The sequence below is a fragment of the Leuresthes tenuis genome, unplaced genomic scaffold (assembly GCF_036924035.1).
Source record: "Leuresthes tenuis unplaced genomic scaffold, fLeuTen1.0.hap1 SCAF_11, whole genome shotgun sequence".
NCBI lineage: Eukaryota > Metazoa > Chordata > Actinopteri > Atheriniformes > Atherinopsidae > Leuresthes > Leuresthes tenuis.
Window position 1 is genome coordinate 12,585,954 of NW_027325365.1, and position 14,337 is coordinate 12,600,290.

The following is a 14,337-nucleotide window of genomic DNA, read 5'->3' on the forward strand; positions in this document are numbered from 1 at the left end:
CCCATGCCCAGGGGTGCTACAGATAAGAAAAGGACGACGGAGCATTGATTTAGTGGTGAATTCACTGTAAAATATAATGAGGGTCAGATGATAGGGCCCACTTCATTTTAGAACACTGACGTGATCGCAATGCTTTGCCCAAAAATAGTGAGCTGAGGACTCTATAAGTAATGCTAATGTAAGGAAAAGGAGAACCAGTTGCATTGTGTTTGCCTTATCGCTGTCAAAAGGTCAAACAGAGCCACGTGAAGCCAATGACAGGAGCCGAGAAGAAGAAGAAGAAGAGTCAAGTGTCAGGATGTAAATATTAAACTGAAGGTTCAAACAGCATCAGCAAAGATCAATAAAGCAAACATCCAGAGCTCAACTGAACTGAGATGTAAGTGCTCAGTCAAAAAAAAAAAAAAGAAATGATGCATTAGAGAATTGAGTCAGGCTGAAGCTTTACATTAAATTCTGCTCCAAATGAAATTATGCGCACATTGTGAAATGAGCGCAGACTGGCACAGAGGAGAAAGGTACTCCAGCGAGAGAGCAGGGAGAATGCAAGGCTGCATTCAGCTGCTGCCAAACTCCCAGTGATGACTCTGGTCTGATGACACTGCGTCCTGTCACACCATCTCACTGTTCAGTCCCATTTTGTCGGTCCGCATTCAGTTAGCAGAGCACCGAGTGACCAGAAAATGTTCAGGCCCTTCCTCCGCATCACAACTTTACAGTTCATCTTGTTTGTTCAACTTCCTAAAAAGTCATTTTGGATCCATCCTTAACAGGACCAGACACTATCTGAAAAGGATTGAACCTTTCTGGTCATTTCTAGTGCAATAGACTGCGGTGTCATATCAAAATGCAGCACAACAACTTCCTCAAAAATAAAAGACTACACACTTCTTACTGAAATCTAATATGCTGTTGTTCAGCCATCAAAAAACTTTTTCATTGTTACGGTTTAAAGAGGAAAAGGGGAGAGTTGGTCTGACATAGCGGCGGTAAAACAATCTGTGGTGATAACGTTGGAAGTTTTGCACAATATAACAATACTAAAAAAGAAAAAAGAGCAGACAATCAATCAGTCTTTATTTACACAGCAGCTTCTAAGGCTGAATGCAACTCAAAAGTCCTTTTAAAAAGCAAAAAGGAACACGAGCATAAAAACAAAAAAAGCTTTAAAGATGGATAAAAGTTTAGAATGTTAAAAAGACTGGCAGCTGGTTACACAGATGAGCCAGAAAACTGAACGCTCCCAGTTTGGAACCTGGAAATTCTGCTGTCATGGATCAAAGGCTTCCCATGGAGCTGCAGGGAATTGTGCGATCTTTAATATAACATGAAGCAAAGCCATTTAGAACTTTATCCGTGTCAAGTAGGATCTGAAATTTCCTGTCATGTATAGTATTCCTAATTTTATCGGTGCAGATGCTTTTAGATCCACAGTGCTCTCATCAAACTTGTATTTCCCATGACTTATTAATGACCGACTTATCCTCAAGCATTACCAGCAACGGTAATATCTCCTCCGTCTATCAACGCTTTTTCATTCGTATTTTCAAGTCACGCATTGAAACGGGTTGATTGTATTCTGACCTCTTTGAGGCCGAGTAATATAATGAGCTCACGAACATCCCAGGAATTTTCCATAGATAAAAGCTGTACGCTCTATAGCACTTAGCTTTAATTACGTGTCACAAATTGCTGGTTGTTCCAGTTGGGGAGAAAAAAAAAAAAGCTTTGGAAATCACAAAAGTCCCACCCTACAATTCTGTAAACCTTCAGAACATGTCACCCACTGAGCTGTCTTTGGAAGTAAAACAATCCTCCCAGAGCTTCATCTGGACCCCAGTTACACCAGTGGAATCATAGATGGAGCAGTTGAGTTCCTCAGAAGGTTCCTCCTCCCTGGAGAAAGTTCCAGCAGTAGAAACGTGCCTACGTGAAACCCTAAAGAGACATCTGGCCCACAGAGAAATTACACAAGAAACAGTTTGCTCTGACACAGCCCCAGATTATACACATGCTACCATTTAAGGCTCGCAATCTGTCAGAGGGCATAGCGTAAGTGGCTCTGGCTCACTGAACGGCTCTGAGCAGCGAAGGATCTTCTAATGTTTGCCTCTTTAGCTGTTGCTACACGTCAAGGTTTAACCGAAGTGCGACTCCTGCAGCTTAAGCTTACTGTCCTGCGTGTATCTCCAGTCAAGGTTTAAAGGTGACTCCGGGGCAGGAGTTGGTGACAAAGGGAGCGACAGCGGCACAAAGAGCGTTATTTACTCTGACATGAATGGATTTTGTGGTCAAACAAAATCAATGCTGCAACTTTTTCCTACAAAAGTGCTGAAGCAAAATGGAAAAAAAGTTAGTCTGAAAGACTACAGTAGGCTTCAGTCTTGTTCTCATCAGTCGGCTTTTGTGGTTTTAGAACCTCGCGTACAGGGGACAAAAACTCTAAGCCGCCTGCACAGAACGCAGGAGCCGTGCCATTAAGCTTCAGAAAAATCCACTCAGAAAATCTACTTACAGACATTGAATTAAGGTGCAAGGGAGCCGTGCAAAGAGGAGAGAGCACGGGGGACCCTTCTTTATATCCTGCACGTGTACTTCTTACAAACTGCTCTACAGTGAGAGGGACACATTAATTGTTCGCTCCACATTTGACCTTAAGATCCATCTCATGTAACGCTCTTTGCAAATACAGATGAAGCTCCATTTAATATCATATCTCCAGCGACTGAAGTGGCGAAGGTAGGAGGCCCCCTGAGAGGAGGCATTTGTGTGTGCGAGCAGTCTGTCCAACTGCATCCAATCTAATCCATAAGGTTATAGAATTAGGCTTTCAATTTAAGTGGATTCATCATAGGTCAACCTTATCAGCCAATAAACGCAGCACAAGGAGGTCGTTTTTACGCCCACCATGCGGACGGGTACTGTGTCCCACGAGCAGGCCTACGACGCCGATTATAAACTTTAGGTACAAACATCAAACAGTATTTTGAGAGTAACTGAAAGAATCAAAGCCAGAGCAAATGCTAAACTTAGAGTAAACTCTTTAAAGAATTTATTCGAATGTTAAAACAGCCCATCATCAAAATCAAAATGCTATTATTCCAAGATGAATGGTGCGAATGAATAATTCATTCATTTCATAGGAAAGCCAAAGATGAATGTGTTGAGTCACTGCAGTAGTCTTATCTTACAGTTGCCTCTTTCATTCTCTCCTTTTCTTGTCAGCCAACTTCCCCCTTCCTACTCCAGCACTCTCACTCTGTCCTACTAATTGTAACTCAGCTTTGTTTACATGTCCAGGCACTCGCCGCCAAAGTAACTGAGAATTTACACAGACTGAACCATCTTCTGAGGAAAAGAATAGCACAAATGCACACGAACAAACAGAAACTGAAGACATGGTGGGAGGCCACCCTGTCGGTTTCGACCGTTTGTTACGTTTGCGTGCGGCATGAAATAAAACATTTTACACAGGCTAAATTTGACTTTCTTCAGCACAAAGTTACTTTGGCATATTCAGGTGTCTTCAATATCTCCATTTCATTAAAAACACAAGAACAAGCTACTCTATTCAGCTAGAGAATACCATCTAGGAAATAGTGATAAGAATATGACATTCTGTACACTACACCATCAGCTCCTTCTCTACATGTACCTACTTCTCAGAACATAATTACTAATAATCAGAATCGGCCACTTAATGTGGCTCACAGGTTTGTCTATGTAACCAGAGTGTCTTACACATTCTTTTGAAGATTTGCTCATAAATGCAGTACAACGACTTCCAACATTGCAAACGCATTCGGACGAAAACCGTAATCGCACACGGACGCTGCTCGAGGATCCTCACATCATCATAAATAAAGCAATCCAAGGATCACTGGACAGTGGGAACACAGTGGGTCACAATGCAAAAGACAAGGTAAACGGCACCTTTCAAAGAACACGTACATAAGCATCCGTTAAAAACAGTATTATAGAGCAGACAACCAAATCAATGAAAAGCGTTACTTCATAATGATGCTGTAACAGGAGTTACCTCCATTATCGATTCACCAACACTTTGTCTATGTATGAAAACCACATGTCAAAAGGCTACTCTCTTCTCTGTCCGCTCTTTGCACAGTGATGAACAGCCTCACAGAGTAATAATAGTCCAACTTGACCTGAGGGCTGATCCTAAGAAGCTGTTGTGGCCAAGCAAAGGCCCATTGTTCTAGCAGCATCCCTGCAGCTGCACAAGACACAACGTGTACTGTACCGAGGGCTGGTACTGGCCTACATTACACTGTGTCCCTCGACAATGGGGAGGAGGGGAACTCATCCAGACCTCACGCTGGCAGTAGCTTCCTCAATCAGTTGGCCGCCCAAAAAAGCCACACAGAGATATTGTGACAACAATTTTTGCAACGCCGGCTGGACCAGCAACTTTTTGAAATGTGAGGAAACAAAGACCGCCGACACTTTGTTATCAGGCAACAGGTGGCCGAGAGGCTTTCCCAAAACTGCACAATCCACCGCCTGCACCAAGTGGAAAAACAAACTGTTCCAAACACACGCAAGATAAACCTGGGAGCACAGCGGTTCGTCTACATCAGCTCCTGTTGGACGCTGAAGAAGAGGGTTTAGAAAAGAAAAAAAAAGTGATACGGTACACAGTAAATGGTCACAAAAAGGAAATGTGTAAGCAAGTTGCACAATGCTGACAAAGGTCTGTGGTCAGACTTGCATCTGAGGCACGCTGTTCTTCTGAAGAGATATTTAAAAAAAAATAAAAATAACCACATAAAAGACACCAAAGCAGTCTTTTAAAGTCACTCAGTGAGTTATTTTTTAACTAGTTTACAGTCTTGAAATTCATTCTCAGAGGCTTTGGTTTTCAGAGAACATGTCCCTTCATCTTTTACAGTGTGAACTTTGTGCCCAGGCACGTGTTTTTCTACCAGAAAACCCATGGATACGGTGGCTTAAGCGACTTATTTTCTTAAACTTTTGTTTTAAGGTCACACACAACGAGCATGTTTCAAGCTGCAGCCCAAGTCACACTTTTATCTATAATTAAAGAGAATTTAAGTAGTGTAGCCTCAAATGGAATATGATTTTCCAGTCAACTGCACCGACTCTCTGTACTCCATTAGTATGCCTGTGTGCAACAAATTCAGCTACTTAGATGAAGGTGCTTGATCCAGCTGATTTTTCCCATGTAGAGTATGGGTTGTAACTTAACTAAACTGCATGCTACAAATGTTTTCTCCCCCCCCCCACTATGGCTGGCAGGGAGCCATGCAATACCAACAAAAAGGCAATTACAGTACATCCCAGTGCTGACGCGCTGAGAAAATCTCCATCTCAGCTGCAGCCCTACTGATGACATTATCTTTAATAACGTATCAGGCTACACTAGCTGTAATTGCAATTCAATTAATTATCCTTGGACACTGCATCGGAGGCCAACAAGACTAATGACAAAAATCAATGTGGCTTTTCCCTTTCCCTGCTAAGAGGGCACGGTTGATTTGGGTTTTCTCAGAGGCATTTCCTCCCACTGAACTGTGACCGCATTAAAGAGACTACATTTTCTCCCCGTGACTGAGCGACACTGCCTGCCCGGCTGGGAGTTTGCCGTGGAGATGCTCATTGTGGGCTGCAGCTTAACCTAGGTGTTGGTCGCTGTGGAGGCGGTGTGTGTTCGCGTGTCATCTGGTACTTGTTAAATCCTCACATCCCGTTCCTCTTTCTCAGCGCCGGTGGCTCCACCGTCGTTTTCAGGTGACTCTTTATGCTCAGACGCAGAGGGGGAGACGTAGACAAAAAAGAAAAAAAAAATGCACACATCTCAGTATTCTCTTCACATCTCACTGCGAATGCTCTCTGAGTGCTAGAATGCTAGAGCGAGAGCATGGCACAGAAAATCTTTGGATGAGCCTTTATGCATATATGGATGATGAGGATGCATTCTGAGTGCCACGAGGCTGGTGAGGATATGTGGGCAAGGATAGGGAAGAGCAATGTGAGGAGAATTCAAAATAAATGAAGCTACCTGAATTATTTAGAAGTACAAACTGAGAATTCAATCTTAGTTTCTGAGAGGCTGTGGAAAATGGCCACAAAAAGCCGTCCACGGTACCTTTATATCCAACCTGAACCGCCTAACTCCTATGTCACTCACTACAGGAAGCCGGAAAAACTGTCCATTAGAAGGAGAGAGTGACTGAGAGGTGCAAAGAGGCTACAGGTCCATCCCCTGATTCCACTTTAGTTTCTCAGGTTTGAGTAACGTTGGGGCTTTCCGGTCTCCCCCTCCTACGGTTTCTTTTGGCCTTGCGTCACACTACCTCGCTGGCCCAACTAAATATATTTATTATCCCGCTGTGTGTTGCAGATGAGCCCCTTTGGCTGTGTTTCCATTACTGGGCAGAGTGCAAGAGGCCAGATGGAGAAAGGAAAGAAGAGAAAGAAATCGGAGTAAGCAATTCTGTTTGCCAGCAGCTTCGCGGCCGTAAAAGAGGGGCACAACTGAGAGAGTAGCTTTAATCCGTACAATCTGTTCTGAACAAATGAGCCTGATGAATGAAATAGCGACATATTGCCTGTATGTCCTTTGACCCTTAGTTGAAAACTTAAATGCTCAACCAAAAGTGACAGCGCTGTTAATTAATGTACGTTTTCAGTTGCTAAATGTCCTCGGCATCCCACGGGGGCTACAACAAAGCACCTACAAGGTTTAAATGTCACGGCTGGCGTATTTAACCCAGTATGTTTATGCTTACAAAATATAATTGCTCAAATTCGCTTAAATGTGCATTTGAGTAAGAAAAAAAAAAAAAAAAAACAAGGGTTCATGTCTACACTGTACACCTGCAGGTACTTATTCCTGACCTGAGATTCGGGTTTACAAAGCCCTCGGGCTTCCAAATGCATATGATATGCAGGCTTTCAACACTCATCACACACAACAACATCTCCTGCCAGGCAGGAGCCTCAGTCAAGCAGAGACAGAGCTGAGGCAGGTAGGCCTCAGTATTAAAAAAAATATAATAACGGACTTCAAAGAACAGAGAGCATATGTATGAATCAGAATCTAAACCAAACAGAAAACATGAAATCTCTGAAGGAGCAGCTAATGATTATTCTACTTCATACCTACTGAATTCACCAAATAATGCCAGACCCATGCTCTACTGCAAATATTTACATTTACAAACAAAGCTTTGACTGGTGAAACGCTGAGCTAAACATTAAGCTGCCGGTTTGTGTGTTTCTCACCCTGTGTGCAAATTCCAACTCTACCGCCTTGGACTGCATTTCACAAAGGTAGCCACTGTTAGCCCTACTCAGCAGCTTAAGAGGACTCGGTGCAGCGGCACATCTACCTGCTGCAGGGCGCGGTTGGAGCCCACCGGTGGGACATGGGGCTCGCCGAAGAGGCAGCTGAACAGAGGACCACCTTGACACGATACAAAAGATGGATGTAGCCATTACGATGTCAGCTTTTGGTTTGTTGACCGCTTTAAAGCCTCCAATTTGTCATTTGGCCATCACCATCTTGGGGGTTTTGGAGCCATAAATCACATGGGTCAGACATACTGTGAGGACACCACACGAGTCCACTGGTTATCGGTCAAAGCACGAGCCACTTAAACCATCCTCGTAGGGAAAAATGACTTTTTTTTTCTTTTTTTTTTTTTTCAAACAACTGGCAGCCAGACACTCAAAAAAACTAGTCCACTCAAAGCAGTGTGTTTCTGTTCTCACTCCATGCAAACGTAAGGCCCTCTCTAAGACACAATGGACACAGTTTTTAAAATGGAAATATAAGCAATCAATAAAAGGTAATAAGATCAGGTAAACTTTCACACTGGAATAGTGGTGTTGGTTTATAAATTTGAGTTGCACGCTTGGTGTTACGGTTACTTCCTTTAGAATGCATTATAGTTGATACAAATGAATTATTTAACAACCCAACAGGTGTTTTTCTTCCTCTTTCCCATTATTATGGACAATGCTGCTCTTTGTTCTGAAAAAAAAAGTGTGTGGAAAAAAAAAAGAGAAGATTTCCAGCGATGGAGAGTGAAAGGTCCCATCACCCGCTTCAGTTTTGGAGCAGATGTTGCTAATAGTGTATAGTTGTGTGAAAAAAAAATTAAAATAGAGACTGATGAGTCAATCTCTGAAAAAAATTAAAATAAAATTTCAAATGACTTTCATTTTAGATTCCAAAAACAAACAACTCTGTTTGTGTCAATGTGGCCACTTCCTACCTTTGTGCACAGAATCAAAAGCAAGAGATTTCATCTGAAAACTAGAATACTTTACAGGACCCTGGGTGGAGGTTAACCTGGAGCACTTTATTTTTAGATTTCCAGAACATCTATTTTTTCCTTCGTCCAAATATATAGCAGAAACCTACTGTACAATCCGACTGTGCTGTGAGTAGGAGGGTGATCTAGTAGTTACCATGGTGCGAAAAAAAGATACCGGGGTACTGCCTGAGCCGCAGTGTTTGTGTGTGCCTGTGCTGTACTCCTTGCACTCAAGGCAGGGGCACCCACAATGAATATTATCACATTTCCGCCAGGCTCCACCTCTCACAGATCACACTGCTGCCTCCAAGGGCTTGAACGAACATCAAAGGCAACTGTGGGATTTTGCATTCCTGTCAAGAGCATTACAACCTCTGGAGCCTCCCCTCCTCACGAAAAAGCTCGACGCCACCCGCTCCCACAGCCACGTCTCCTGATTTTCTAAAAACAGGGTTCTGTGGTACCGAGCATCGCAGTGCAAGAGTCAAGTGAGACACGAGGCTTTCCTCTGTTCCTTCTGCTATGAGCAGTCGCTGTCTCCTTCCTCTCCATCTTTCTCCCTCTTCGTGATGCACGTGTACCTCCCGTGGGCAAGGGGAGGGTGGTGTGAATCAGGAGAGCTCGAGCCTGAGATAACAGCACTATGTGCATCAGTGACAGTGTGGTTGGCTGCTCTGCACAAAATATTATTTACAGCTCACGGTGAAGAGAAATTACAGCAGCAATCCTCTCCAGAAGCAGGAAAATCAGCTGACCTGGCAACACTTAGAGAGAGGCCAGGAGGAGGGTCAGGCACTATAATTATTATATTGCTGCTCCTTATTCACTGTCGATATCTATACGGCTCACACAGTGCGTAGGGGATTCAGCCCACTGGTGACAACAGGTTACTGGTGCATAAGAGGATGATAAAGAGGCAGTAAAGACGGTTTAGCACAAACCTGCCTTTGCAGGTTTAACATATGAGAAAGGCAATAAAACCAGTGGATGAACTTTTAAAAAAAAGGCTAAGCATTAAATTGACCAAATGTGAAATGTGATGTCAAAGCACTTTAGTTGCCAGAACACCATTTTCTTATACTAATTCATTTAGAGGCTAAAAAAAAAGTAATATGGAGCTAAAATGGACATCTCAAGGAGGGCTGTGATCGTTGTTTCTGTTCATGATAAGACTTTCATCTTAATAATCAGTCGTTTGTTCTGGTGAGACAAAGCAAAACAGCCCATCATAAGTTCTGAGAGGCAAATAAAACACCCGTCTGTCACAAACACGACATTTCTGTTCTTTAAAGACTTTACTAAAGTACAGTAACACTGCTGGTCCAGTTTTAGATCAGGAGTATTCCCGCTGTTGACCAGTGAAAGTTTTCTTTTCACCTTGGCTTAAACCAAAACGAGCCCACGTTTACTCGACTTTGCAACTAAATCCATGACGTTGATGACATCATTTTTCATCCAAATGTCATCCCAATATCAGAAGTGAGGCACCTCAAGATAATCAGTTGGTTTCGTTGAATTATAGCAGGGGGGAACATGAGCAGTGGACAAACAATGTGGAAATATTGATAGAAACGGGACCGTTTCATCCAGCTGCTGTTACACGGGTGGATGGTACTGCGATGGCTTAATGATGCCTGGAACATCATGACGAATGGTTGAATATCCAAAGATATTCTATTTTAAAAAAAACAAAAAAGAAGCTTATCTATTTTTTAACCTGTACCATGTGACATATTCTGAATCTCTGCTGACTGCACACTGTTCTCATGGGAACTTTTAAAAGCTACTCAGGGACACACGAGTCATTAGATGATGTCTTTGTAGCTTATATTGGAGGGCATATTTTTAGCGTTGGTCTTCCATAGGCGCACTTGTAATTGAGCGGAATCAAAGATGGTTGTTGATGGGGGTTTTTTTACAGGTGTAATGCTATTTGTACTCTGCACTTACAGAATTGTGAGATTACGTGGAGGTCTGAGGCGGCAGATGCGCCACCCTCAACATTTAGAACCTGTACACTTGTCTCTCAGAGGTGCAGAGGTCTTTTATTTTGAAATCCAACTCAAACATTACTTACTGATTCAGCCTTTTTTCTCTCTCTCTCTCTTTTAGCCTTCATTTACTCCCAGTTTACTCCCAATTCAGGTTGGCTCATTGGCTAAAAAGCTCAACGTGGTTGGGCTTCTTGGAAATAATCCCTAAACACAAAAAAAAACGAGTGGTATCCTTTGAATGTGAAGGAGGTTGCATTTGAACCACACAAGCTCAGGAGTTACAACTACAATGAATCATATTGACCTGTATGCATGCAATATGCTTGTGTAAAGGTGCTACTTACAATCTCTCATTGTCAGATGCTTTACTTCATAAAGACATTTCCCCACATACAGTACACTGATGCAGGGGAAAGGAAGGAACTGGCGAGTAAGGATGCTGGGAATTAAGTGACTGACTGAATGTGACTCTCAATGTGCCGCCCTACTGCTCAAACGAAACCGAAGCACATGTTTAGATGGCGGAAATAGCGACTTGACAGTGACAACCACCACCTCAAAGGACTTAGGTATGCAGGTCGTTTACCAAATATCCCAATCTGCCTGTCGTGAATACTTGGCACATAACAACTTACCCAACAACAATCTGGTTGATTGACGACATTCATGAAGTGAGGCAACAGCTGTTTCGTTTTGACCAGCGGCGTGGAGTAACAAGTTAGTTAGAACATGGGTGCTTTACTCACGGATTTTCAGTCACGACTGAATGGTCGGTTCTTGCAGAGCAGTTAAACTGCTAGCAGGAGCGTCTGGATGCCAGTCATAAGCTAACACTGGGTGTGTGTGTGTGCGCGCGCGTGTGTGTGAGATGTTGATGCCAGGCACACATACCAAACGGTTCAGTCTTCTCCGTAGCATCCTTCTGTTATCTTCTTTGATTTTGCAGTGCAGATGAACTCTTCTGGTTCCACAGACACCTCCTGGCTCCGCTTCAGCCTCTCCGGGTAATAACTTTACATGTATGTTAGTTAACGGGCTAGCTCCTTAGCTATCTATTCTCTACTCTAACGTTAGTTCTAGCTATATGAAATGCCGCAGCGACGCTACATCGTTTCCATTTCGCTTGATTTCGGTATCTTCGCACCATTCGCATTCTCTTCCCTCTGAATATTTTCCGCGTTGCGGTGTACTAGTCGCGCTTTCCGTTGCTCAAGGCTGAAATCGTCCCTGACATTTCGCTCTGTGCCCTGTTGCTTAGACTCGTACAAATCATTTGTCACTCTCAGGTCTGCCTCCCCGTTGACTCGAAAACTGCCCGCCGACACGGTAAAAACTAACTTCTCGCAGCAGTCGCCATGTACAGGTCACCTCACCTCCCTGTCAAACAATTTTCACTCCTACAAGCAGCAACGCACAAACGTTCACAAGCTCCACCCGGTGGAGGTGCGATGACTGCCGATCGCACTGCTCTGTGGGTAATGTAGTCTGAACTTCCCATCCCCTGTGGTTCAGATTGGAGCAGTTTGCTAGGTGTGACTGCACTTCAGCTCAACTAATCTGTCATTTCTTTCCAGGAGAGACACTTCATTCGGGGCTTTGGGGGATGATACGTTTTAGATTGATAGTGTACAAATGTCTGCTGATGTAAAACAGTGTATGTCATAAAAAAAACACAGTAGGAGGGAATTGTACACCACTTATTCCATCACATCAGTGATCATTTCTAATCGATTGGCCTATCCTTAAGTGTACTTCATTACATCAGAAATCATATTTATGCTTGTCATGTTTTTTTTTTTCGGTGAATTTGTTAAATAGCCGATTAAAAGTGAAGTCTCACTTCTTGTCTCTGGCTCTATGTTAACAGTAAGAATATCATGTCATGTTTTGGATACAAGTAGAGAGAGAACTAACTTGTACTCATTTGCTTTACATAAGGATACATCACTGATACATCTGGCCTCTCAGTGTCCTCAACTGCAACATTTGTGTGCTAAGACACATTCTGAAATGGAGAATAAGATGGAATCCTGTGAAAGAAGTCAACGTCAAGACTAATATCTGTAAAAATGGGTACAGATATAACATTACTGCTGTGCATTCAAATTGGGTCTGCTGAATGCTAATGTTGTTTTTCGAACCATGAACTGCGCACATGAGATTTTAGTTAATCTTACAAAAAAGTTGCATAAAAGGATTTTGTCCGAACCTCTCTAATCTCAAAAGCTTCACATGCCAAGGGTTTGTTGGGCTAATTGAAAATCTGATTCTTTTGCTCTTGCCATGCCTATTTACATTTTTTTCATCTTCTGTGGCAGAGCATCAGTGACCTTAGCAGTTATTTGCATGTGGCTCCAGGTTTGCATTTTTGCTATGGTGACTCTGACTTGAAAGTAGGTTGTGTTGAAACAGGAAACGAGTGCAAAAGTGCGAACGAGGACAAATGGAATTTATGCTGTCAAGGACATTAACCCACTATGAGGTATAAATGTGAATGTGCGTGTGTGTGTGTGCGTGCGTGAGTGAATTGGAGTTGTGTACCATCTAGTCTGTGAAATAGAAAATAGTGGGCACCTCTACTTAAAAAGAACACAAAACTTTGAAATCTCAGAGTCACTCATCTGATTTCTTCAAGTTTTGATTATAAGATTCTGTTCATTTTGCCACAAACACATAATCAAAATGGCTCATTTAATCAATTGCTAACTTTTTGAGCTTAAAGCTACCTAATCCAATTGTTTGGGGTTTTTTTTCAAAGTATTCCCCTGTTTCGAATATGTGGCTTCGTGGTGTTAGTGTCCAGATCACATAAGATCACAAATTGTAAAGGATGACCTTCCTTTCTAAGCATACATGTGGATCTTGGTATTCTTTATTGAAATCTCTTCATCATTACAAATCTGCGGCCTGCAGATTTGTCAGAAGTTCTGATGGTTTGTGGTTTTGTCATTTTTTTTCTTTTGGCAAGGAATTAAAATATTTCCAATATATTTCAAGGCCATCAAAAACAGTAATTGGCCAACAAAAGGCAAAAATGATGATTGCATAACAAGTTTATGTCACCCAGCACTTAAAGTGGGACTCTAACTCTACCTCGTGGCCAAATTAAGTAGTGCAAACATTTCCTAGTCATACCTGCTTTATCCTGTAGAGGGTCCTGGAGGTCTTGAGGCTGTCCCATCTGCTGTTGGGTGAGACGCAGGATACATCCTGGACAAGCAGGCAGTTTGTCACAGGGCCAACCCTGGGAGTTTGATAATCATGTAATGATAATAAACAGGTTTATGCCCTGCTATGGACAAGTTTAAACACAGTCCTGGCTGCAATAACCAATCCACCACTTTATCATCTGAAGTTAACAACATGCTGATTCCTGAGAATAACTGTTTCTGTTCCTTGATCCTGGTCAGAGAGGTTAAAACATAGGTGTTTGACCTCGAGCAAACTACATGTTTGAAAAACTAATTTCATATCTATTATCACTTTAGCCACTTCTAGAGTTTTCTAAATGACTTATTTTAACATGACTTTGCATACAGGCCTAAACCTAAATTTTCATGAGTGCAGGATACTGATACAGGTATACAGTACAGGACCCAAGTAAGTTAGTTATTTCATCATTATAAACCATCTTAATCTTTATTAGTGGAGCCAAGGTTAGAAGAAAAATAAAAAATCTCATGTAGGACTGTCTAGAATGAGTTTATATTTACTGCAAACAGACAATGCTGAAATGCAGTTTGTTAAACTTCCCTTTTAACTAATTTAGTTCCTTTGGTGGCTTAAAGAGCGATGCCTGAAATCATCTCATCTTATTCTGGCCGTTGCTGTGCAGTCGTTACCCACTTAACAAGCTGACGACAGGTCAGAGCAAGAACTATCTCCAAATTCTCGACACACAGCAAAACACACAGTAGAACTATGGTGCATTTTTCAAAGTCTAAAGAAAGTGATGTAAGCTCTGTGATGGATTTTCATATGTATGAGTCAACATTTGGCTGACTTGGAGCTTACAACAGAATCTATCCAGAAAAACTCCC

General features: G+C 42.3%; 1 protein-coding gene across 7 annotated transcripts in view; it reads right to left on the minus strand.

Moving 5' to 3' along the window:
- The window catches only part of atp11c (ATPase phospholipid transporting 11C), a 46,958-nt gene extending 35,236 nt beyond the window's left edge, over positions 1-11,722 (minus strand). For 6 of the 7 annotated variants that reach the window (XM_072395471.1, XM_072395470.1, XM_072395467.1 and 3 more), the window contains exon 1: positions 11,189-11,722. In XM_072395471.1, coding sequence (XP_072251572.1) covers positions 11,189-11,215 — 27 coding nt within the window. In that variant the 5' untranslated portion in view covers positions 11,216-11,722. Of the gene's footprint in view, positions 1-4,039; positions 4,209-11,188 lie in introns of those variants that run through there. The other variant, XM_072395469.1, reaches the window with a different exon arrangement.
- Between the last annotated feature and the right edge of the window lie 2,615 nt (positions 11,723-14,337).